The sequence below is a fragment of the Scardinius erythrophthalmus genome (assembly GCF_964197995.2).
Source record: "Scardinius erythrophthalmus genome assembly, chromosome: 12".
NCBI classification, from domain to species: Eukaryota; Metazoa; Chordata; class Actinopteri; order Cypriniformes; family Leuciscidae; genus Scardinius; species Scardinius erythrophthalmus.
In genome coordinates, this window is record NC_138232.1 from 23094262 (window position 1) to 23119763 (window position 25502).

At 38.5% G+C, this 25502-nt stretch overlaps 1 protein-coding gene across 4 annotated transcripts; it reads left to right on the forward strand.

The window, feature by feature from the left end:
- The first annotated feature begins 224 nt into the window (after positions 1-224).
- On the forward strand, positions 225-15114 carry znf207b (zinc finger protein 207, b). Of its 4 annotated transcripts, XM_081381728.1 has the most exons (12): positions 313-490; positions 903-1029; positions 1106-1244; positions 1342-1527; positions 1605-1680; positions 1764-1816; positions 2248-2390; positions 6793-6885; positions 7339-7548; positions 7745-7892; positions 14369-14551; positions 14769-15114. In XM_081381728.1, exons 1-11 carry the CDS (start codon positions 450-452, stop codon positions 14527-14529), a joined length of 1377 nt encoding a protein of 458 aa, XP_081237854.1. In that variant the 5' UTR covers positions 313-449; the 3' UTR covers positions 14530-14551; positions 14769-15114. The 4 variants fall into 4 exon arrangements, with proteins under 4 accessions (XP_081237855.1, XP_081237856.1, XP_081237854.1 ...); XM_081381730.1 differs by lacking the exon at positions 6793-6885 and having other exon boundaries at positions 310-490; XM_081381727.1 differs by having other exon boundaries at positions 14369-15114.
- The last annotated feature ends 10388 nt before the right edge of the window (positions 15115-25502 follow it).

Here is a 25502-nt window from a genome sequence, read left to right on the forward strand (position 1 = left end):
TTTTGTGATGTGATATACTAACGAAATAAAATGTTATTTTCCTTTATTTGGACAAGGCATTTTTCTGACTACAATTTATTTTTATTTTTTGATGGATAGTTCTGTCTTTGTAGTGTGGGGGAATGCAGTTTTGCTGGCCTGGAATAGTATAAGGGTGAAAAACTAACGTGGATTTTAGCTTGCATCAGAAATGTCATTTTATTGGAATAACAGTTGACGAAGCTGAGAGATGTTGGTTCCTATGTGGGAGGGGAATCAGGGGTCTAAGTCAGGAGCGCGCGACGCAGCTGCGTGGTTGCGTCATATACCGCTGCATTGTGGGTGAAGAGATATTAGCGGAGCCGCGCCATTTCTTGTGTGTTCAGACCTGGAATCGAGAATCTGTGCGTATTGACGGTTTTGAAATATTTCCCCTGCGGATAAGAAGAAGATAAGTAGTTATTATTAAAATGGGAAGAAAGAAGAAGAAGCAAATGAAGCCTTGGTGCTGGTATCCTTTTCCATGACCCGATGCGGCCTGTTCAGTGCTGTGTTGCAGCAGCGTGATCTGCTGTTTTTTTTTTTTTTTTTAAGCTCATGCTGTCAGTCTCACGCTGCAGTTACATTTATTGTTGCGTATTAAAAAAAACATCAGACGCCTGCATGTTTAGTATTGGTGCATTTTGTTGTCTTGATGCCATTTTAGTTAGAATTTCATGTTTGTTAGGGTTAAGAGAGTATTTTAGACACGATAGCTAGCAAGGCGCTTTCTGAACATTTTGCGCTGTAATGGTGATCTAGAACCGCAGTCAGATGCATTTTTAAAGCAGTAAAGTTTCATGTGAAGCATTTCACATCTTTCTTTTTATTTATAACATTTCATTTTCTCCTCCCCTGAATGTGATCCTTAACCAGAATTTAAGGTACTGCAACAGAGATTTTGATGATGAAAAGATTCTCATTCAGCACCAGAAAGCCAAACATTTCAAATGTCATATTTGTCACAAGAAGCTGTACACAGGGCCTGGATTAGCCATACATTGCATGCAGGTATGAACCTTTTATAACCTATAATACGTTGATGTTTGCTAAGGGGTGTTGAATTAAATCTTTTCCTTTCTTAAAGGTGCACAAAGAGACAATAGACGGAGTTCCTAATGCAATACCAGGAAGAACAGACATAGAACTGGAAATCTACGGCATGGAGGGTATTCCAGAAAAAGACATGCAAGATCGGAGAAGAGTACTTGAACAAAAGTCGCATGGTACAGTGTAATAGTGCTTAGGCAATCTAAGTGGTTTGTAAAATGTCAATAGAATGGTTTGTCACAGATATATAACCTTGTTTTGTTGTCTGAGCAGAGAGTCAGAAGAAGAAACAGAATCAGGATGATTCTGATGAGGAGGATGATGATGACGATGATGAAGCTGGACCTTCATCATTTCAGCAGCCTGCTGCTCAGCCTCAGGCTGCCTACATGCCTCCTATGACCCAGGCAGGCATCCATCATGGAGCTCATGCCCAAGGCATGCCACATGGTTATGCAGGTGTGTATGACGAAAGTTTACAGAGTACAGCTCAAACAAAAGTGTGGCCCATTAAGACTTCATATCTTTTCCTTAAGGCATGCCACATATGTTGACTGGTGTCCCACCAATGATTCCTGGAATGCCACCAGTAATGCCAGGCATGCCACCGGGGTAGGTCTCAATGTTAATTTATGTATATTATAACCTTATTATTATGGTCCAGTGTGATTAATCTTTGGTTCTGTTATGAATAGCATGATGCCAATGGGAGGGATGATGCATCCAATGATGCCTGGCATGCCACCAGGTCAGTGTTGTAGACAGTCATTAAACTATTTAAATAGACTAGTTAATATAAATGAGTTATAGTAAAGTTTTTTTTTTTTTTGGGGGGGGGGGGGGGGCAAAAAGCTGCCTCTATTTTAGCTGAACAAATTGTATATATTGCTACTCCTAGCTGAATTTTTGGTCACTGTAAAGTGCTTCCACTCTGCTGACATTTTTACCTGTTATAGCTTATCCATATTGTGCACATGAAACACTCAAAACGCTTCATCAGAGGAGTGTCTATTAAACGTTAAGTTTTAAATCAATGGGTTTAAAAGAAAATACTTTTTCTCTTGCTCCGAATATATTCCGTCACCAAAACTTTGTGCGTCTGTAATCATATTCAAGCATAGACAAAAATGGGAAAAACTGTCAAAAGGTTGTAGTAGTAAATAATTTTCTTGTTTATAGGAATGCCACCACATGTTGCAAGGCCTGGCATGCCTCCTATGGCACCTACAGCTCCTGTCACAGCTCCTGGAATGGCCAGCAGACCAGCTGTACCTGCCACACAGTCTGTTGCTTCTAAACCTCTCTTCCCCAGCGCTGTGCAGGTACTGAACATAGGACCAGACTGACTTGTTTGCTGGATTAGTAATGTATTGCTCCGAATATAAGACGACCCCCCCGCCCCCTCAAGATGTACCTTTTGGAAAAAGGCTTTTTGACAACCAAATCCTGTCTTTTAAAGAAAATATTTTATTTGAAAATTATTTTCATAGTGCATATTTAAATGTAAGATTTTTGTATTTAAAGTATGGTAAATACTGGTAAAATGTACCAACAACAATCACATTAAGAAATGAACACTTTATGGCATAGCTACCATAAAAATAACCTGTTCTCATTTAGTAGATTTCACTGTGACTGAATTCTCACCTTTTTTTATGTACAGTGACAGATGCTGGCATGTCAAAAAACACAGGTGTTTGATCCTTATTATTTGAACCAGAGGATATGAATGTTTTTTCCTTAGGCCGATCTCATAGCGCTGAAAAGACAGCAGTTTCTCCCTGAAGTCGGAGGGCAAGCGCTAATCCATTACACCGCTTCGAGCATATTGACAGGCGAGTGTGTTAGTACGTAGCCGAAATAAGAAATGATGGGCCTTGCTGGTGGCTAAGTTCAGCTCTGTGGCGATTTCTAGTGCCTTCAGCTTGATGACGCTCTGGTTATGGGTAGCCCCTTATTTCTTTTTTTTTTTTTCGGCTACGTACTGACACTTGCCTGTCAGTTTCTTCGAAGCGGCTGCTTTTAGGACCGCGGTAAGCTTTTTAAGACTTGTCTTTTTGGGCCCGCCATCTTCTCACATAAAACTCTGACACTGTATTTCTTGGCAGCTTATTAAGAGTTGTTTGACTCTGCTGTTCCTAGTCTTTCTGTTGGGATGTCATTAAGCATCGCAGATGGAGCGACGGTTGCCGTCCACTATGAGACACCATGCGAGATAAAATGATCTTACTCTTGCATCCTGACGCCCATTGCCATTTATGAATCATCACGACTAGGGTTGGGTACCGAAACCGGGCACCAATGTGGAACCTGAACTTAAGTAACCGGTATGTAACCGGACCAAATCAAAACGTAGATTTCGGTGCCTCATTTTGGTGCCACTCAAATGCCTCAGCTGTCTGTTGAAATATTTGCTCTCTGGTTCTCTGAAACGGAAGTAAGATACATCATCACCGCATGTGATCGCTAGGTAACCCTTTGATGGATACGAACGTCCACACTGGTGTGATTAGAATTTGCTAAACTGCTAAATTCAAATTTGCATTCACGTGTTGGCTGGCGCTGAGTCAGAGACAGACGCTCTCAGACTCATATTATAAGTCATATTATATCACGACTATTCAGTGTTTTCAACCACATAAGGTTTATTTTAGGTTTCAGACATTTACAAGTACAAGTACTAGCAAAACAACATTTATAGTTGTAAAATACACACTGATGTCTATGGAAGCGGCAATAGCAATCCTTTCAATTATAAATTGATGACGTGTTTAGATTAGGGCTGTCAACTTTAGTCGTTTAGTCGACTAATCGGTCGATGCCGTCTTGGTCGACTGACATTCTCATTGGTCGACCAGTTGCATGTTTTTAATTTTTTTTCACCAGTAAAGAAATTTTCATTGATTTACTCCTTGATATTTATTCCTTTATAAGCAGTTATATATTACTGTATTCTAAATATAATTAGCCTATGTTTTATCCCCAACTTTAAATGCTTTAATTCAGGCTATTTTGTAACAGCGCCACAGTTAGCGCATCACGTAGAACACTCGGGAACCGCACCTGTGGCTGGCTGCACTGCTGCTTCTCGCTCAGTAAAGAATATAGGTAGTTTTGCTGTTTTCATTCAGTTAGAACCAGTGCTTAATTTGTAAACTGGGAGGTCCCGGAGCGCAAAGGGAAGGGTGGAACCGGCGACTCAAAACGGGGTTGGAGGTAACGGAACAAGTAAGGAATAATTGACGACAGGCCGTTGAATTATTAGAAAAATAATGCACACCCGAGGTGGTAATGCGGTCGCGACGCGAAGCGGAGTTATTAAATTGTTTAAATTATTTAATTGAACAAGCGCAACATTCAGCATTCAATAAAATATTTTAAAAGATGTAGGCTATTATTAATAATAATGTTATTTCGACATAATATGTGTGCGTGCAACAAGCTAGATGTGAATTTGTAAATCCGGTGACGAGTGCATTGATTTTTATTAATAAACTAGTGTTTTCTGTCGGCTGCAAATATGAAGTTGACGATAGCCTTCTCCGTAGTGAACGAGCCTACAGAGAGAAATGCACATAGTGGATCATAATCAGCCTATTTCTTTTTTCTTTTTTAATTATTTCGTTTAAAGACATTTCAAGCTTTGTGTATTTGATGTATTTCTCATGTCTGTGTGAGGCATACACTTAGTTTTGTTAAGTTAGGATAAGATGCGCTCCAGTTAACGTGCATGTGACCGCGCGGGCGCCCGATTTTGTCTGTTATACCGTATTTGCTTCTTATTTATTACAAAACAAAACGAAAATAAACCTATAGGCCTTCCTTCTATACAGCCTATTATTAGGATTGTTTTTTAGGCTATTTGGGTTTTTTGTGTGTTTGTTTTAAAACGCCTAGATCGGCTGGACAAAAGTTAACCCATTTGAAAGTAAAGAAGAACAGCCTGTATAAACGAGAGCTTTTGTTAGGATTTTTCATTATTTGGCAGTTTTAGCAGTTATATTTTTTGTAGCGTGTGGTGTGGTCAGGTGCGCGATTGTGACTGTCACTATAGACCTAGGACAGAGCTCCTCACTTTGCAGTTAAAAAAAATCACTTAATTTTCAAAGAATTGTAGGCCTGTTATTATTATTATGGTTTTATGTATTATTGATTTTTTTTTTTTCATTGTTTTATAAATGCTCTATGACAATTGTTTAATAAATGTTCAATGAAAATGCAAAACATCGCGTTTTTTTTTTTTTTTTTGTCGACTAATCGTTGCGCAGGACCTGACTTTGGTCGACTAAGCATTTCTTTGGTTGACTACAGCCCTAGTTTAGATACACATTGTGTTGGTAACCATAAAATTTACTCTGTTCTTCTCACACTTCACCAGCCACTTACTTTAATGTATTTTGAGAGAATGGATGAATTGACGTGTTGTAGGCCTAAATCTGATAGATACAATTCTCTGAACTGCGGTGCGTACTAACATGGCGCCCATTGTGCGTTAAAGATCAACTAACATGAATCATGATCATTATAAAGGTTTCTTAAATGACAAAACGCTTTCACTTGCATGTATTTAAGAATAAAAATATCATCCAAGGACTGACTGACATGTAATGCAACCAATCACTGTTCGTTTTGTTCCGCGTCATGTTTAGTGTGAAAATGTAAAGTCGATGTCCCTACAATAACAGACCGGCGTACATATAATAAATTTATTCATTCAAGAACGTTGTGCAAGTTTATTGCAATAATAGAGCCGCGAACCTCACATACTTTTGAAAATCCATCCTTCAGTTGATCCTGATGGGCGCTCATTTTCACAGTTGTAAATGACGGCGTTCTTCTGTCATTTACAAGGGTTTCGCATCACGGCATTTAAGGTGATGCGTTCTAAAATAACGCTCAACTTGTGCAGGACATGCAATAAGTCAGGAGAGGTGTCGTATTTGGCCAGAGAAGGCAAAAAATTTGAAAAGAATTGCTGAAATTTAAAGCTGGTTTGTAGCATACCGAATACAGACTGACTATTATGCCTCTGGCGTAACGAACGAAGGTCCTCCACTCTTGTCGTTTCTGGGCTGTTTTCTGGACATCTCCCCATGTCAGGCTCATAGATTTCAGACTATTTTGCTTTTATTACTAGGCTACTTTAGTGTTATTTAGTGTTAAATTATTGTATTTGCTTTAGGTGGCTTAGGTTTTATTGTGAATTTATGTAAATTTGTTGTTTTGTACTTAGACATATATTTGCTCTACAATTTTAATAATCAATTGTAAGATTTTTTTTTTATGTTTATTTTTTTCTCAATAAAAAAGCCGTTATTAATGTCATTCACCATCGTTTTGAGGCTTTTTTTTTTTTTAAGTATCTGTTCGGGCACCGTCTAGGCACCCGGTACCGTTTTAAAAGTATCGATTTGGCACCGGTATCAAAAAAAAAAAAAAAACGATACCCAACCCTAATCACGACACCCTACATCAAATGGATCGTACCAAAACCAGGCTGATTTCATGTAGTCTGAACGCAGCACAACTTTTCTTTTTGTTTTTTGACAAATATATTGCCAGTAAAGGACAACAGCTAAGTTCTTGTCGCTAAAGAGACTATAACTCGTTATAAACCGTCTTTTGCGAGTAATTGGCAGTTTATTTTGTGACGTTAAATCCTGAGTTGAGTCTAAGGAAAGGTGTTTTTTATATATACTGTTATCCTTTCTCTCTGTGCTTCAGATGGGGACTGGTGTTGCGAGCCCCAGCGCCGCCCCTGCAAGTGCAGAAACACAGTCTGCCTCCTCTAAGCCTCTGTTCCCTAGCTCTACCCAAGTACGCACTAGTTTGTGTGCTTCTCTTTACTGCAGCACAGCATGCAGATCAGACACGCTTGTTTCTGCCATTAGTATATGCACACCTGCATATGAAGCTGTGGTGTTGGTATTTAGGCCAATATTTAGCTGCTTAGTGATTTGATTTGATTCTTGATGCATGCATATGCTATTTGCGTTCAGCATGTTCTATATACATGTTATGTACTTGTACTAGCTTTTGTTTTTAACCATACTTTTTTCTTTTTACCATAAAAGATTTGTATTTTCTTTGTATGAATTTTATCATTTTAAAAATTTAAATAAATTTTTTCTTGAATTATCCAAAACAGCTCTACTTTACATTTGAACTTTTTAAGAAAAAATAATAATAATTTAGCAGTGCGTGCTGTGATTGGGCAAGACATTTGCTTTTCTTCCAAGCATGTTTTGAAATGTCAGTTTTTCCTTTCAGGCGCAGCAGACTGTATCAGGACCATCAAACACCTCTGATTCTCCTAAAGTGACATTCCCAGCCTACACTCAGCCTTCCTCCACTCCTTCTGTTGCTGTCTCCCCCAGCACTGTGGCCAAACCCCCTGCCACAGTCACAAGTAAGCCAGCCACCCTCACCACCTTGAGTGCTACCAGTAAGTTGATGCACCCTGATGAGGATATTTCGCTGGTGAGTGCTCGAGTTTTGCTCTAACTACTTTTTTTGACAGTAAGTAATTGTGAATGCATTATCTGGTGTTAAAGGGAACATTATAAAAGCACAAATTTACCAATTAAGTAATGTTGTGAGAATACATGCAGTCCAAAGTTTGTTCTTGTTACTGCAAGTGTCTCATTACATTGTTATTGTCTTGGCCCCTATTCAGGAAGAGAGACGGGCTCAGCTGCCTAGGTACCAGAGGCTAATCCCTCGGTCTGGGCAGACTGCAGCGGCTGCTGCCTCGGCTCCCCCTAGTGGAGCAGTGGGAGGAATGATACCTCCTCAGCAGCCTGGAATGAGGCATCCCATACATGGTAAGATTGTGTCTGTAGGTCATATCATTTCTATGTTGAAATGATTAGTCATCGTCACAGGGTTTTTCCTGTATTAAAACCATTTTAGCTGCTGCCAAAAATGAATCTTAGTCCCGCCAAAGATTTATTTGATGTGCAGTTCTGTAGCAGTGGTACTCGCTGATAGCCGTCTTTTTTAAAACGCTCCCATGAGTGTTTGTGTTTGCGCTCTGTGATGGACAGAGTGGCCTCTTTTAGGGATGTAACGGTATGAAAATTTCATATCACGATTATAGTGACCCAAATTATCACGATTATCAATATTGTCACAGTTTTGTTCAAATTAGATGCAAATGTTCAAAAAGAACTGATACACACACTGAAAACATTTTAACAAGTTTTATATTTGGAAATCAACAAACAACAAATAAAATTAGCAGCTCTATGCACTTTTTTTAAGCATACACTAAATTATATGACCGTTGTCACTAGCAACGCATTATAACAGCGCACATCTCTTCTATCACCGCGGATGTGCTCTCTCGTTTCATTAAAATGCTATTATAAAAGAGATTAGTGGATCATTTGGCAGCAAATGTTGTTATAGTGGAAAAAAAACATTGTTTAAAATGTTCCATATTGCTCTTTGTATTGTTATAAAATACAATGATGAAAAGACATTTATTTTAAATGTATAGCACAGCTTTTACATGAGGCAACAACATTTGATAGATAGGACAGAACAAGAAAGACCATTAATAATCTTAATTTCATTCATCAATAATAATCTTTCATTCAAAAGTATTATAGGCCTATTATGAAAGGCTTCAATATAGAGCACTAGAGCAGCTTATGTGCATCCCGTGCGCAGAATGATGCGCTTGAAGCAACATGGCGTCATTGCGTGCTGCGCTTCACATTGAAAAGTTCACAAAACAAGGGGAAGAGAATAGATATTGATGTTTAGTGTATCATATCTATGCAACAGTTTATTGAACCTTTTCTTTAAACAGTTGTACATTTCAGTTACTGTGCACGTGAAGAACAATTCATTGTGCTCTCTACTCCACTTGGACAGCCAAGAGAAAGACTTATGATTTAGAAGCAGAAATAAACTTTAAAAGTGTCTTTTTTATGCTGCTACCTGCTAACTACACACATCCAAGTTTCTGGATTGACAACTGTATTAAAATGCACAGTTGAATCCGATTGACAATGATAACCATAGCAATAGACAGAACAAAACAATCTGATGCTGTATGTATGTCAAATGATCTGTGCATTAAGTCGTGTAAATGCAAAATAATAGACCTGCCACTTTTTCTGTGTAATGATTAGTGTTGTCAAAAATATCGATATTTCGATAAATATCGATACTGAAATATCTGAACGATACCAATACTAATGTAGCGAAAAGTATCGATACTCCTATACTAGCCGAGCTGTCACTTTAACTTCTCTCCAAAGGCGCATTGACAAACACCACACGTGACCGCACTCGTCTCATTCGCTCTTGTTAAATAGCAAAAGTGAAGTGAATGGAAAGATAGCGAGTGCGGCGCCCTCGCGACCGCCTTTGGTTGATAAAGAACACCGCGAGCGGGCATGTCGGAGAATAGTGCGGACAACCGTTAAAAACGCACCGTGAGCGGACATGTCGGAGAATAGCGCGGACACCCGTTAAAAACGCACCGTGAGCGGGCATGTCGGAGAATAGCGCGGACACCCGTTAAAAACGCACCGTGAGCGGGCATGTCGGAGAATAGCGCGGACACGCGTTAAAAACGCACCGTGAACGGGCATGTCGGAGAATAGCGCGGACACGCGTTAAAAACGCACCGTGAGTGGGCATGTCGGAGAATAGCGCGGACACGCGCTACACACCGCGAGCTGGCATTTCGGAGAATAGCGCGGACACACGCTTCACACTGAGCGGGCTGCGGGCACCCAAAAGATTGTTTGGCTATCAATATCCCTCACATCTATTTTTAAATTCTGAAAACAGACTTAATTAAACGAACAAGCTCCAGGGGGACCATTTAGCAGCATGTACTGTATGCTACTCACCATCAATGGGTCACCTCTTTCTGAATTCCCCTATAACTAACTGTAGCCTAACTCCCCTGTAACTTCTCATTTTAACTTTTCTGAAACATTAACCAAGATGGCCTAGTATTGTTGTTATAAGTGTGTTGTCTCGTTTTTCCACTGTAGTTCTTAAAGTTAATATAATCTGACTGTGGAATCTTAGAAGTAAATATTTCAACTGTGGTCAAATGTAAATTAACTTGTGCCTATTTAACTTTATTCAAAAAAATATTATTTAATTCTGCAATTTGCCTTCATTAGCGATTACTGAGCTAGACAATGTCAATGGCATCACTGAATTCAATAATGAAATGCCTTTAACTGAAAATTGAATGTTTAATCTTATTATTATACATTACTGACACTCTATCCTCCAATTTGATACTGTTAAGTGCTTTGACACAATCTTTATTGTTAAAAGCACTATATAAATAAAGGTAACTTGACTTGACTTCATGTTGATCCAGTGAGCATTGTATCACGCACGTTTGTGTTTAAATCTATTCATCAAATAATAACGTTAATGTATTAACCAGCATTTATGACCGATAAACAATGCATTTGTTACAGTATATTTTAATCTTTGATAACAGTAGGTAATAAAAATACAACAGCTCATAGCTCTGGTCCAAAGAAAAAATATTAACAGATAGAACTCAGGACATTTTTATAAAATATACCTCATTGTCATGTTCTAGACTTGTTATATTCAGCTTTAAAGGTGCAGTGTGTGATTTTTAGCGGCATCTAGTGGTGAGATTTGCGAATTGCAACTGGTCAATAACTGCGGCCTTTCCTTCAAATTGCAAACTCGAATGAGAAGCTACGGTGGCCGACGTAGGATCGGAAGATGTCGTCGTCTGAGTCAGCAGAGAGTAGCAAGTCAAGCAATGAGGTTTCTCTATATTATATTTTATATTAAATTATATTTACTTAATTATTCAGTAAAATCACATGTTATTGCGATTGTTATTTTTACTTGTTTATCATTGTGTTAGTCTTTTATTCACTGACTTTACCATAGCTTGTTTCCATGGTAGTTAGTATAAGATTAGAGCATCAAAGCAGCTAACTTAGGTAAGGGGAAATAGCTAACGTTACTATGTCCGAGGCGTCGTTCAGACAGCATGTTTTTCTCCACGTTTGCAGAGTCAGGGACAACCTGAGTTTTCTGCTTCGTCTTTTTCTGCTGCTTCTCATTCAAGTTAGTGACGAAACGCGCTCTGTAGCGCTGTTTGTTCGCTGTCGGTTACGGTAGAAACATGACGTCACAATATGTCGACCTTCATAGAAGGGGGTGGCCGCGGTTATGTAGATATAAATGACTATATGTAAGGTAATAAAAACTTAAAGGTTCATTAAGTAAGGTCTTTATACACCACTGAAAGCATAGTTATGGATTTTATATTGCATTTCTGTCAATAGATCCTCAGAAATATCACACATTGCACCTTTAAATAAAAAAAATACCCCCTTAATATTGTGGCAGTTTTTCTCTGTGGTATCGAAAATGGTATCGAATATCGATATGTTTTAAGGTATCGTATCGAAGTTAGAAATTCTAGTATCGTGACAACACTAGTAATGATACTCTGCGGTTCATTTTATTACTAACTTTTTAAATCAATGTTTAGAGATTCAAACAGCCAATCGTAATCAAGGACAGTGATCTGTGTTGGGAAAGTTCACTTTCTACATGAACTAGTTCAAAGTTCAGTTCACAAATTTTAAAATGAACTAGTTCAGTTCCTAGTTCATACTCAAAATTTTGAACTAGTTCATAGTTATTTTTTTCCATGTTGCTGCGAGATATTATTTTTCAAAATGATTGCCACAGCCCATATAGAACCACAGACAATTATTTTATCAATTTTAACACACTGACCTTGTCATAAAACTCGTTTAAATGATCATACGACGACGCCTTGCTGCTTTTTGTTTTGATTTGTAACGTAAGTAATGAGTTGTTCATGAACGATCCATTCATTGCGTCTGTCACATGACAAATGAATGAAAGACTCGGAAGGTAATTATTTATGTTCCCTGTAAACGATTTTTGACTGCATTATAATGATTTCTTAATTCAGAATATGATCAAGATTGCGTAGGTGGATGTGTTCTGGGAATTTGCCAGTTAATAGTATAACATTTAAAGCCGCTACATATTAAGGCCGGTTTACTTTTGGGGTCCTTGAGATGTTCTGACATGCCCTGACATTTGTGCTTTTTTCAGTTGCTTATAAACATATTAATGGCAAAGGTGTAATTACACTATTTAGCACAAACATGGCTACCATAATATGTGAGCAACATGCATGTACATGTTTGTATTTTTGAGAGAATAATGTTGGTTGGAATAATATGCATGGTTATTGAAAAAACTAAAGTTTCTGAAATAAGGCCACAAAACACATACTAAATATGTGTCAATAAGACTTGACTAATGGATGCCGTTCCCTAGAGTTTTTTCTTCAAAATGATGTGAAAATCATCCTGCCTAATCATTCACATAAAACGATACATTGATTTAAATCTTGTAGAACACTTTTTGTTTGGAAAGGCAATATGCGCAAAGGGCGTCAACGACCCAACACCATCATGCATATTTAGTGGTTCACACCTGAGACAATGGGGTCCACATACTCAATGAGCCTTTCATTCAGGTGTGTGACTGAGCCACAAGAAAGAATGCAAAAGCATTGGTTCACAGTTGGAAGCATCTCAATTTTTTTATTTTTTATTTTTTTTTTACAAATTGTGCTTGCAAATTGTATAATATCCAAGGAAAACATGTCTAGTAATTGTGCAGTTAATTCTCATACTGTATTTTCAGTTTTTGGAATATGTATCCTCTCCCCAAATTTGTCAATAATAAAACACAATAAGAATTATTTAAAGAAAAGGCTTATATTTACCTTTTAAAATTTGTTTACATTTACCTTGTAAATATATTTTTTTATTAAAAAGGTTACAATTAAAACAATTCAAGTGTAATCTTTCTTTGTAAAAACTAAAGTATACATTTTATCATACATATTTCAAAGTTAAGGATTCATTACTTTGAATATAGCCTACATTGACAAAATATATATATATATTTAACATTAGCAAAAATTGGCAAACAAAAGCTTATTTGAGGTGGCAGATATTTTACAATAAAAATATATAATCTATCCAAAACTAGTCAACGAAATGTTGTCTTTCATGTCTGTAACATAGGTCTTTCGTTTTTATTATAAGGAATATAAATGTTAATTTGCAGTTTAATACGTTGCTTATACAATACAATAATTTATTTCAACATATTTCAGTCGATTTTTACTCATCTCAGTATAGCAATATAGTTTGCTAAAAGCGGATCATTCATTCACACACAGAAACGCGATTCAAATTTAAACTGTCTTTTTGCGAGCTGTGGTAAACAGCGTGCATCTCTGCCGTTCATTCATTCACACACAGAAACACGATTCACTTGAGAATGAAAAAAACTTACTATAGTATTCCATCTGTTGCTCCTCGAAATACCAGCACTTCTGAGGTACATTTTCCATTATTATTATTCCTCACAGCGCTGCGAGACAGTGTAAACAAGTACAATGATCTGAATAAACTTGATGTGTTTTCTCGAGCTGATATGGGAGTGCTCACAGTTTGCATGGATTGCCTCATTCATTTGCATTTGAATAGCGCGCGCTCTCCGTGGGCGGGGCAGATTAAAACATAATGAGCTGAGATGAGAACGACTGACATCTCTCTCTTTTCATACAGATTACATAAACAGAATATTTGTTTTTTATAAAAATTACTTCATTTAAAAGAAAAGAATTCAAACTTCATGCCTGTGTATCTGTATGCCTGTTTGACCAAGTATTCGCTGAGTTATGGTTCATTTTCAGACGCGTTTCAGAATTGACTTCACTGATAGAGAGAGCACAACACTTTGCTTTTATTGTGAGCATACACAAAAATAATACACACTTAACAGGATCGATTGATGTATAACACAAGCATATAAGATAAAAATTAATATTAGTATTTTGATTCGTTTTTGCACTGATAAGGAAAAAAAACGAGCCTATCGCGCCGGTGCGATAGCCGACCTCAGGGGGTTAAAGCTTGTTGTTTAACACTCGTGGTGACCCAAATAGCTGCAGGTATATTAGGCTGCTGTCATTTCAAGATAAATTCACGGATCCAATATAATGATACGCATCAGTATTCTTTGTTAGTTGTTTACAAACTGACTGTTTACGAGGATACTCGCTGAGACGGTCATTTCACAAGTTCCAGTCTTGCGCTTGATGTTTGAACTGACAGGACTTAACACACACAAATAATAAACTTGCACTCTAGTTTAATCACAATATATGTTGTTTTTTTTTTGTTTTGTTTTGTTTTTTTGCTTTCAGGTCAGTATGGTGGTCCTCCACAGGGCATGCCTAGTTATCTGACTGGTGGCATGCCTCCTTATGGACAGAGTTCCCCAATGGTGCCCCCATACCAAGGTGGCCCACCTGGGCCTCCCATGGGCATAAGGCCACCCGTAATGTCTCCAGGCAGCCGATACTGAAACAGCGCTGTCGTCCCACTAGGTTTGGAGGTTAAACCTTTTCTCATCTTGTGCTTTTAATGTAGCCAAACCAATGAGCTCTAAACCCACTGCTGAAGAAAAACCGGACATTTAAGATATGTAATATCACACAAAAGTATTGGATTCAGCCTTTAAATAAAAAGACTAAGAAGATAACGGCAGTATCAATGTTACAGTTGATACATGTATTGCTTTTCTTCCTATTGTGTTTCATTCAGGTTGTACAAGTACAGTATATTAGACAAAGGTTCATAATATATTGAAGCCGCTGGCCTAACAGTATCTCCATGCACAAGGCAAGTTCCCAGTAAGATTTCTGCTTTTATCTTAGTAGTGAAGCCCTCACAGCACCATATTGTGCTGTTGGACTTTACGTCCCCAACATCAGATTGGTGAGGGCTTCAGATCACTGTTGTCATGGTGTTTTTTTTCTTTTAACTGTTTGCATCCATTTGTTCAGGGTTTAAATAGCACAAGGGTAAATGCTCTCTGTAATTTTTTGTTTTGTTTTATTTTATTATTATTTTTGCTATGTTCATTGTAATAAAACATGCTTAATTTTGATTTTTTTTTTCTTCTTGATTTTGTTTTTGTGTGAGTGTTTCCTGAACAATGGAGTCTTCAGGCAGGTTGGTTTTCTTGATAAAGCCATAATGACGTTACAGATGCACTCACTCTGTCAATAACTAATTTGTTCTGGAATGTTCATATAGGCATTTAGTCTTAACACACCATTAAAAGAGTCATTTATAGTAAAGAATAAAGCTGTAATCACTCCTTAATATTTTTAACTGTCAATTAAAAATATTTCGCTTAATAACCTAGTTGCATGAATGAGCTTTCCAGAAGTTGGATTTGAATTGCACCACACATTTGACTGACATGACATGCTTGATATGATATTTCTCACTTACCAGTTTTAAATTGGTACAATGGCTTGGAAGCATTTCCTGGTCTGCAGGTAAGACCCACTGTGCGAATTATATTGCAAAGAATCCAATTTTACTGCATGTTTTTGTATTTCACCCATGGGTTTTAGTCTCGTGTAATGGATTCCTCACAAGAAGAATGTGGCGTCTGTTTTATCATTTGGGGAAAGCAGGAAAAATTTACTGATATTTACCAGTTAAGTGTTTGTCAGACAGTCACAATTTAAATTTATCTCTTTTAGAGTAGCCAACCCTACTCCTGGAGATCTACCATCTTGCAGAGTCAATCAAACACACTTGAACCACATGTTATAACTATGGTGTTTTGGATTACTTGAAAATTCCAGGTGTGATGGAGCAATGCTCGAACTGAACTGCAGGAATGTAGCTCTCCAGGAGCGGGGGTGGCTACCCCTGCTTTAAATTTACTTGATTTTTACACTGGTTTTCATCTTTACTTCCTAATTTGATATTACTTGGAATGCCAAGAAGTATTGTTATGATTGTTGCTCCTGATTCAAAGTAGAAAGGTAGGGTTTTTTATGGACTGATGTTGTGAAATAAACAACTGTATTCGAAGTTTGAGTTTGTTTCATTGCTTGAATTTTAATGCACAATACAGTACCAGTCAAAATGTTTTTAAGGTTATTTTCCACACATGAAAACAACTTGTCATGCTATTTGGTGGTTGAGGCTAATTGAGGTGTTTTTCCAACAGTTTTGAATAAGCTTCGTTATATAGTGGAGATGGTTTGGCCACAGTATTAAAACCATCTTTTGGCAAAATGTATCTTACTGTACAAATTTAATATGCTTCTGTTGTGAACTTAGAATCGAAAAACCAGGAGACTTGGTTGTTTCTTCAGCAGGATTCTTTATTGAGAACACGAGCTGTCGGTAGCTGCAGTCACCAAGTCTGACATGAAATGTTCTCTTACAGTTTATATACATTTAGGGGCAGGAACCGAAAAAGACAGGTTTAGGAACCGGTTTTAGACAGAGCATTGCCCACCCTAATCCACTCAGCATATCTATTCGAACACTGTGACCCGAGTACAGGACTGGCTGGACTTTCTTGCTAAAACACAAACTCCAAGAGTTTCCGTAAAACAGGACTGACCAGAGTCGTTTGCTAGAAAACTCTGATAATCATAATTTATACCTAACCTTAACATGCTAAATTTAATGTAAACCTAAATTAAACATTTTAATAAATCTGGATTCCCACACTTGCCCCTTTGAGAGTCTAAAAAAACTCTCACAAAATACAAATTTATACACTTAAAAGTTAATTCTTGTAACTTGTGTAAGTTACAGGCACATAGCAAGTTCTGTGTTGTTCATCTGTAATTGCATGCTGACACAGAAACAAAACATGCAATTAGGGTCCGTGAAGTTCGTACGGGTAATATTCTTTTATGGTTGGACCAGTCGATTTTCTTGTGCGAGGCGTGAGTCATTTGTTGAATGAAACACTTGATACTGTGGAAGCATACGTAGAACGCCAGTAGGAGAAATAACAGCAGCATTGCTATTTCTTTAATCCACAGCCAGGGTTTACCTATCAAGTTTCCGAACCATGAAGAATTGTCTTCAGTCATCTGGTGTAATTTTGTTGAAAGATCAAGAATGTCTTGTTGGATTTTGTTCAAATTCTCAGTTGGATCCATTAACCGGGTGCATCACGCAGGTACACCATACGAAAGGCATAATGTTCCAAGAGTTCTTGACCACCACGTTTGAACACAAGTGAGTCCTGGAATGCAGCCATCTTTGTTGATAAAAGGAGCTGAATTTTGTAGCTGTGGAGAGCTTGGGGTGGAGTGTGTATTTTCTCTGATAGTTGGTAGAACATAAACCAGGGTGCACCTGCCGTTGAATTGGCTGGGTAGGATGCTGTAGACAGAGATAGGGTGTGCCACCCATGGGATTCCGGCTCCTACTGAAGGTGCATGTGGCATGCAAACGTTCTTTCCAGCGAACAAGGCATTTCTTGACATATTCATCAGCTCTAAGAAGATGTTGTTTCTGGGGTCCAAAAGTGTATTTTTTCTTCTGTGTTGGTTGTAGTCTCTGCAGTTGGTCTAGTTGTTTTCTGGAGGTTGGGTCTTCATATGCAGGTGTGTAGGTCAGTGCATATGGTTAAAAACAAACAAGCAAAGAACAACTGCAACAGACCAGTATTCATTGTAAAGACTACAAACATTAGGGTTGTATCCTCTATTCAATCTGAGTCTGCTAATTGTGGTTCCTTCTTTCCCTATTTCTTAATTTATGAGACACCTAAAAAGGAACAGTGAGGTGAGGATGGACTATGGTTGGGTAGGGCCTATAAGGGAATCTTCACCGCAGGGTTGGCCCCCGAAAGCCTGTTGCTTCCAGTTCTCCCCTGGGCACATCACTGGTCTGTGTCCTATTCTATCCCTGTGTTGTGTACACACTGTACAGTGTGTGAGAAAATTGGCACATTTCCATTCTCCAGTGAAACATCAGTCCTAATAAACATCATTAACAGAGGATGGTGTCTGATTGTAGTGTTCTGCAGTATAACATTTTAAGGCTGTGAGTCTTACTTAATGTCCCCCAAACAAAGGCTGAGACAGTCACTTTCCTTTTGTTCTATTAAACAAAAATAAATCTTTGTTGTGAGTTACTGGGGAAATTAAGCACTCACAGCCCAAATGGTTAACACTGTATCAAGTTGCCCCACGAGTTAAACGAGGAGGGGAGGGGCTGCTTCAGAATATCAAGCAGGCTAAGCAGAAGCTGAGTAACCTTATTTACATCTTTAAAATTATTTTTTCTTTTCCTACACTCATTTCCAAAATGTCCGTGCTTGCCACAGTAAGAACAACTGGCTTCTCTAGGACTTTTGCGTTTCTTTTGCTTCTCTGAGTTGACCTTAACAGAAACTGCTGCAATTCCTACTCTCTCTTTGACATCAGAGTCTCTTTCCCAAATAGCTAAACTTTCTAGGTTACTTCTGAGAGTTCTTTTAGCCCACGTAATATCTAGGAATGGCAAGGCTGTTCTGTACTCAGCTACAAGACCATCTGCCCAAATTCGGATTAGAGCTCCTTTGTCAGCTAACACACTTTCGGAATCATCCACTATTCCACTGTACGTTACCGCTACCTGACAGAACCTCTCAGTATATTCACTCACAGTTTCTTCTTTCTCTTGTACACAGCTAGTAACTTTTGACCAATCGATTTTCGGTCCTAAGATATTCTTTAGGATTTTCAAAACACCTTCTCTCAAATCGCCTTTACTGACATGTTGCAGTTCGGAAGTAACAGCAGACTCAAAATTGTTGAATTCAGATTCAGTTAGAATTTGTGACATCAGCTGTGTGACTTCTGGCAACGACATGTTGTAAAGATGCACTTTACTGAACAATGCTCTCCTAAACTCAGAAAAATTTCTTTGCACTGATGGCAAACTTTCAGCAATTCTCTCAATATCTTTCGGATGTAAAGATGTTTTGACTGCTTGTGGCTGCAATATGGGGGTTGCAAATGGAACTGTATCAACACCTTTTCCCTGAGGCTTTTGTCTAGCTACGCACACTTCAACTGCATTTACATCTGCATTGACATTGTCCTCAATACTATCAAAAGACTGTAAATCAGGATAGCTTTCATCTGACTGTTGGTCTTCTAAATCACATTTGGTTGAGGCTTTGTCATGGCCCACCTTTGTCTTGAGACAGGACATGTGAGTCTGCAATTGTTTGTTCTGATCGTTTAACGTAGCAATACAACAAGCTTGTTCTTGTGCAATGGATAAGCTAAATTCTCGGTGACAACAGATGATGCCTTTCAGATTTTTCTTCCTGATACATGCACCCAACACTTTCTTGCAATCTTCAATTGACCACCCTTTCTCTGGATCAATGGCAAATTTCTTTGTTAAATTGAATCTGACTGGCTCAGTCACGATGGAGTCCATGTGCTCTGATAACAAAGACTTGAATTCACTATCTGTCCAAAAAGGAGTAATCTGTGTAGTACTTTTCCTAAACATTTTGTGAATTTCTGTTCCCACAAAACATTAAAACTTCTCTCTACTGTCTACAATAGAGGGTACACTTGTTAACACAGCTTAACTATTGTTAACTTTCCAAATGACCAACACTTCACCCTTAACCTCCCTGTCTACAAAAAAACAGAGGATAAACCAAAATAACTAGCACGTAAAGCTAATTCTTCTCTGCCTAAAGCAAAGGATACACAATATTAACCTGTGATGTTAATCTTCCCTGACGGACAGAGGGTATCTTTCATCTCTAAACAAAACTTTTTTTAGAGGATAACTTAGTTAACAAAACCCTGCAGCTGTCTGTTAACTCTTCTCTGAACGGCACAGAGGATAAACACATATACTGGTCTGTAGCGGTTCTTTGAATGGAGGAGTGAAACTCACCAACCCTTGGTTGTAAAGGAAGATTCAGTCTGGAACTCAGTCAGGCTTTGAGATCTTTGAGCTTGAAGTTTCAATCTGGAGGAAGCTGGAAAGATTCAGTCTGGTAATCTTTGTTTAGCTGGAAGTTTCTCTCTGGATTCCAAAAGATGCAGTATGGAAAGCAGATCTTTTGTTGAGCTTGCTGTTTCAATCTGGATTCAGGTCTTTGAGCTTGAAGTTCTTTGAGTTTCCTTTTTCTCCACCCGGGTTCACGGCACCAAGTTGTTGTGAACTTAGAATCGAAAGACCAGGAGACTTGGTTGTTTCTTCAGCAGGATTCTTTATTGAGAACACGAGCTGTCGGTAGCTGCAGTCACCAAGTCTGACATGAAATGTTCTCTTACAGTTTATATACATTTAGGGGCAGGAACCGAAAAAGACAGGTTTAGGAACCGGTTTTAGACAGAGCATTGCCCACCCTAATCCACTCAGCATATCTATTCAAACACTGTGACCCGAGTACAGGACTGGCTGGACTTTCTTGCTAAAACACAAACTCCAAGAGTTTCAGTAAAACAGGACTGACCAGAGTCGTTTGCTAGAAAACTCTGATAATCATAATTTATACCTAACCTTAACATGCTAAATTCAATGTAAACCTAAATTAAACATTTTAATAAATCTGGATTCCCACACTTCCTATGAAACTATTTAAAAAAAAGTTTGTTCAATGAAATTAAGTAAAACTTTTCCACCAATTAGTTACGGTTGGTTACAATAATAAATGTAAGTTCCTGTGTCATACTAATCAGACATGGCTTTAGCAAACTAACATGCACAATTGCTGGTTAGTATGACACTTTAAGAATTTAAGTTGACTCAACAAAAGATTTGTTTAATTAACTTTTGTTCATACAGTATCAACCTAAACTGATTGTGGTAATTTGTGTGGAAATGTTTCGTTTACATTTCATTTAGCAGATGCTTTTATCCAAAGCGACTTACAAATAAGCAGAACAATAGAAGCAAGTACACCAACAATGGGCATATAGGGCAACAATGTGTAAGTGCTGTGACTAATCACAGTTGGTCTAGCACAGTACATGGCAAGTTTTTTTTATATAGATACAGAGGGGAGAACAAGTATTTGATACACTGCTGATTTAGCAGGTTTACCCACTTAAAAAGCATGTAGTGGTCTGTAATTTTTATCATAGGTACACTTCAACTGTGAGAGACGGAATCTAAAACAAAATCCAGAAAATCACATTGTATGATTTAAATAATTTGTATTTTATTGCATGACATAAGTATTTGATCACCTACCAACCAGTAAGAATTCTGGCTCTCACAGACCTGTTAGTTTTTCTTTAAGAAGCCCTCCTGTTCTCCACTCATTACCTGTATTAACTGCACCTGTTTGAACTTGTTACCTGTATAAAAGACACCTGTCCACACACTCAATCAAACAGACTCCAACCTCTCCACAATGGCCAAGACCAGAGAGCTGTGTAAGAACATCAAGGATAAAATTGTAGACCTGCACAAGGTTGGGATGGGCTACAGGACAATAGGCAAGCAGCTTGGTGAGAAGGCAACAACTGTTGGCGCAATTATTAGAAAATGGAAGAAGTTCATGATGATGTCAATCTCCCTCGGTCTGGGGCACCATGCAAGATCTCACCTCGTGGGGCATCAATGATCATGAGGAAGGTGAGGGATCAGCCCAGAACTACACGGCAGGACCTGGTCAATGACCTGAAGAGAGCTGGGACCACAGTCTCAAAGAAAACCATTAGTAACACACTACGCCGTCATGGATTAAAATCCTGCACGCAATGTTCCCCTGCTCAAGCCAGTGCATGTCCAGGCCCGTCTGAAGTTTGCCAATGATCATCTGGATGATCCAGAGGAGGAATGGGAGAAGGTCATGTGGTCTGATGAGACAAAAATAGAGCTTTTTGGTCTAAACTCCACTCGCCGTGTTTGGAGGAAGAAGGAAGAGTACAACCCCAAGAACACCATCCCAACCGTGAAGCATGGAGGTGGAAACTTCATTCTTTGGGGATGCTTTTCTGCAAAGGTGACAGGGCGACTGCACTGTATTGAGGGGAGGATGGATGGGGCCATGTATCGCAAGATCTTGGCCAACAACCTCCTTCCCTCAGTAAGAGCATTGAAGATGGGTCGTGGCTGGGTCTTCCAGCATGACAACGACCCGAAACACACAACCAGGGCAACTAAGGAGTGGCTCCGTAAGAAGCATCTCAGGGTCCTGGAGTGACCTAGCCAGTCTCCAGACCTGAACCCAATAGAAAATCTTTGGAGGGAGCTGAAAGTCCGTATTGCCCAGCGACAGCCCCGAAACCGGAAGGGTCTGGAGAAGGTCTGTATGAAGGAGTGGGCCAAAATCCCTGCTGCAGTGTGTGCAAACCTGGTCAAGAACTACAGGAAACGTATGATCTCTGTAATTGCAAACAAAGGTTTCTGTACCAAATATAAAGTTCTGCTTTTCTAATGTCATGCAATAAAATGCAAATTAATTACTTACAAATCATACAATGTGATTTTCTGGATTTTTGTTTTAGATTCAGTAACTCACAGTTGAAGAGTACCTATAATAAAAATTACAGACTTCTACATGCTTTGTAAGTGGGAAAACCTGCAAAATCGGCAGTGTATCAAATATTTGTTCTCCCCACTGTATATATACATATATATATATATATAGATAGAGAGAGAGAGAGATACAGAATAGAATGCAAGTGTTAGTATTAATGGGTCAAGTGTTGACGATGCGTCTTAAGCCGTTTATTGAAAATCAATAAAGCTCGGGTTGAGTTTGGCAGGTCATTCCACCAGCATGGAACAGTCAAGGGAAAGGTCTGTGAAAGTGTTTTTGTGCACCAAGTCAAGTCATCTTCATTTATATAGTGCTTTTAACATTGTAGATTGTTTCAAAGCAGCTTTACAGAGCTAAACGTATAATTTAAGGTAACAGAGATTATTTTGGTTTTATAGCGGTTCTTTAATAAAGTTATTTTCCAGCTAAAGTTAGTTTTGATTGATCCGCTTCCGTTGCAACGATCATTTATTATTAAATTAGGGGCCGCTAAGACGACACCATATTCTCTACACAGACTTTAAACACAAACCTGTGAGAAACGCTGATGGCGGTCACATGAGCATTAAGAATTGGTTCTATAGTTACGTGTGTTTGAATATATGTGCACAGGTTTAAAATTCCCTACAAACCAAGCCTAAACAAAGTACTGGTCTTTTATTTTTTGATACAGAATTTTATTTTGTTTTGTCACTTCGGGGTAGGTACGCGAAACGAATTTTCCCGACAATGCTTTATCTGTAGGGTGGTAAAGGGATCCTCCATAGGGAGAGACTAGTTGGTACTTCAGCACTGCATTGTCATCGGGTCCAGGCGAAGGTCCTTCGTCAGATCTGGATACGGCCTGGATCTGGCAGGCTGCGGGAAAACCTCTGGATAAACAAAGACACTAAAATTAGCGTAGATGCCATTCCTCTTATGATGTAACGAGTACATCAGGATTTATGGGAAGTGTTCCCGGTTCCGGCTGACCTAATCTGTGCAGCCTAACATTGAATTATAGAAGTCTATAATGCATTATGTGAATGCTAGGTCAAAGAGATGTGTCTTTAGTCTAGCTTTGAACTGACAGAGTGTGTCTGCTTCCCGGACAGTGTTAGGAAGACTATTCCAAAGTTTTGGTGCTAAATAGGAAAAGGATCTACCGCCAGCAGTCGATTTTGATATTCTAGGTATTATTAACTGGCCGGAATTTTGAGATCGCAATAGACGTGAAGGACTATAATGTGTTAAGAGCTCGCTCAAGTACTGCGGAGCTAAACCATTTAGTGCTTTGTGAGTAATCAGCAATATTTTAAAATTCATGCGATGTTTAATAGGCAGCCAGTGCAGTGTTGACACAACCGGGCTAATATGGTTGTACTTCCTGGTTCTGGTAAGAACTCTAGCTGCTGCGTTTTGAACTAGCTGTAGTTTGTTTATTAAGCGTGCAGGACAACCACCCAGTAGAGCATTACAATAATCTAGCCTTGAGGTCATGAACGCATGAACTAATTTGCATTTGTCAATGAGAGCATATGGCTTAATTTAGATATATTTTTAAGATGGAAAAATGCGGTTTTACTGATACTAGACACGTGACTTTCAAATGAAAGATTGGTATCAAAGAGCACACCCAGGTTCCTAACCAACGATGAAGATTTAACAGAGCAGCCATCAAGTGTTAGACAGTATTCTAGGTTATTACGTGTGGGAGTTTTTTGTCCAATAATTCCAATAATCTCTGTTGTTGTTTTTTCAGAATTTAGAAGTAGGGTATTACTAGTCATCCAATTTTTTATATGAGCTATGCATTCCGTTAATGTTGTGAACTGGTAAGTTTCGTTAGGTTTTGAAGAAATATACAGCTGAGTATCGTCAGCATAACAGTGAAAGCTAATTCCATGTTTCCTAATTATATCTCCTAATGGTAGCATGTACAGAGTGAACAGCAACGGTCCTAGAACTGAGCCTTGTGGTACGCCATACTGAACTTGTGATCGATAAGACATCTCTTCATTTACTGCTACAAACTGGTAACGGTCAGATAAGTATGATTTAAACCATGCTAGTGCAATTTCACTAATGCCAACATAGTTTTCTAGACTATTTAAAAGAATGTACCTTGCAGTCACTTGCAGAACGCAGGCTAGAGGGCACTTTGCTGTGAGTTTAGGTATGGGGTGCCGAGCCAGTGGTTGTTCATTTGTGCCTTGAATTTGATGCAAGCGGCAATTGGCAACCAATGCTAATTGATGAATAGAGGTGTGACGTGTGCTCTCTCTGGCTTGTTAAAGACCACTCTTGCTGCAGCATTCTGCATCAGTTACAGAGGTTTGACAGTACATGCCGGAAGGCCTGCCAAGAGAGTACGATAGTCAAGTCTGGATGGAACAAGAGCTTGGACAAGGAGTTGTGTAGCTTGCTTCGATAGGAAGGGCCTGATGTACATGGCAAATCTGCAGGATCGTGTTTCAAGACTGAATTAAATTAACTGAATAAACAATTTTATTGGGTGCCGAATCATGGATCATATGAAATGTATAGAATGAACAAATAAGGCAATGCTGGTGTCAGTACTGACATAGTTGTGAGTGAATCAACTAAACTCACACCATTAGTATCATATCACTAAGTTAACCACAGAATTCAAAAACATTAACTCTTAAACTCTTCTAAATTTATGTCGTAACGGAACATTAAACACTAACGGGTATTTCCCTTACTGAAAAATAAAAAACTTATGCCTGGGTTTTACAGACAGAGCTTAGATTTAGCCAGGATTAGGCCTTAGTTCAACAAGGATATTTAAGCTGCTTTTATAGACATGCCTTAAAAAAATACATTACTGGTGTTCATCTTGAGATAAAACAATTGCACTGACATTTTAAGATATAAATAATCTCTGATGAACATGAGGAGTGCAGTGTTTTGACTCCACCTTGAAGGGGTTTGGGTTTGGAGGCCTTTAAAGATCAAGAGGATAAGGAAACCAGCATTAGATGGTTTGTGAGAAA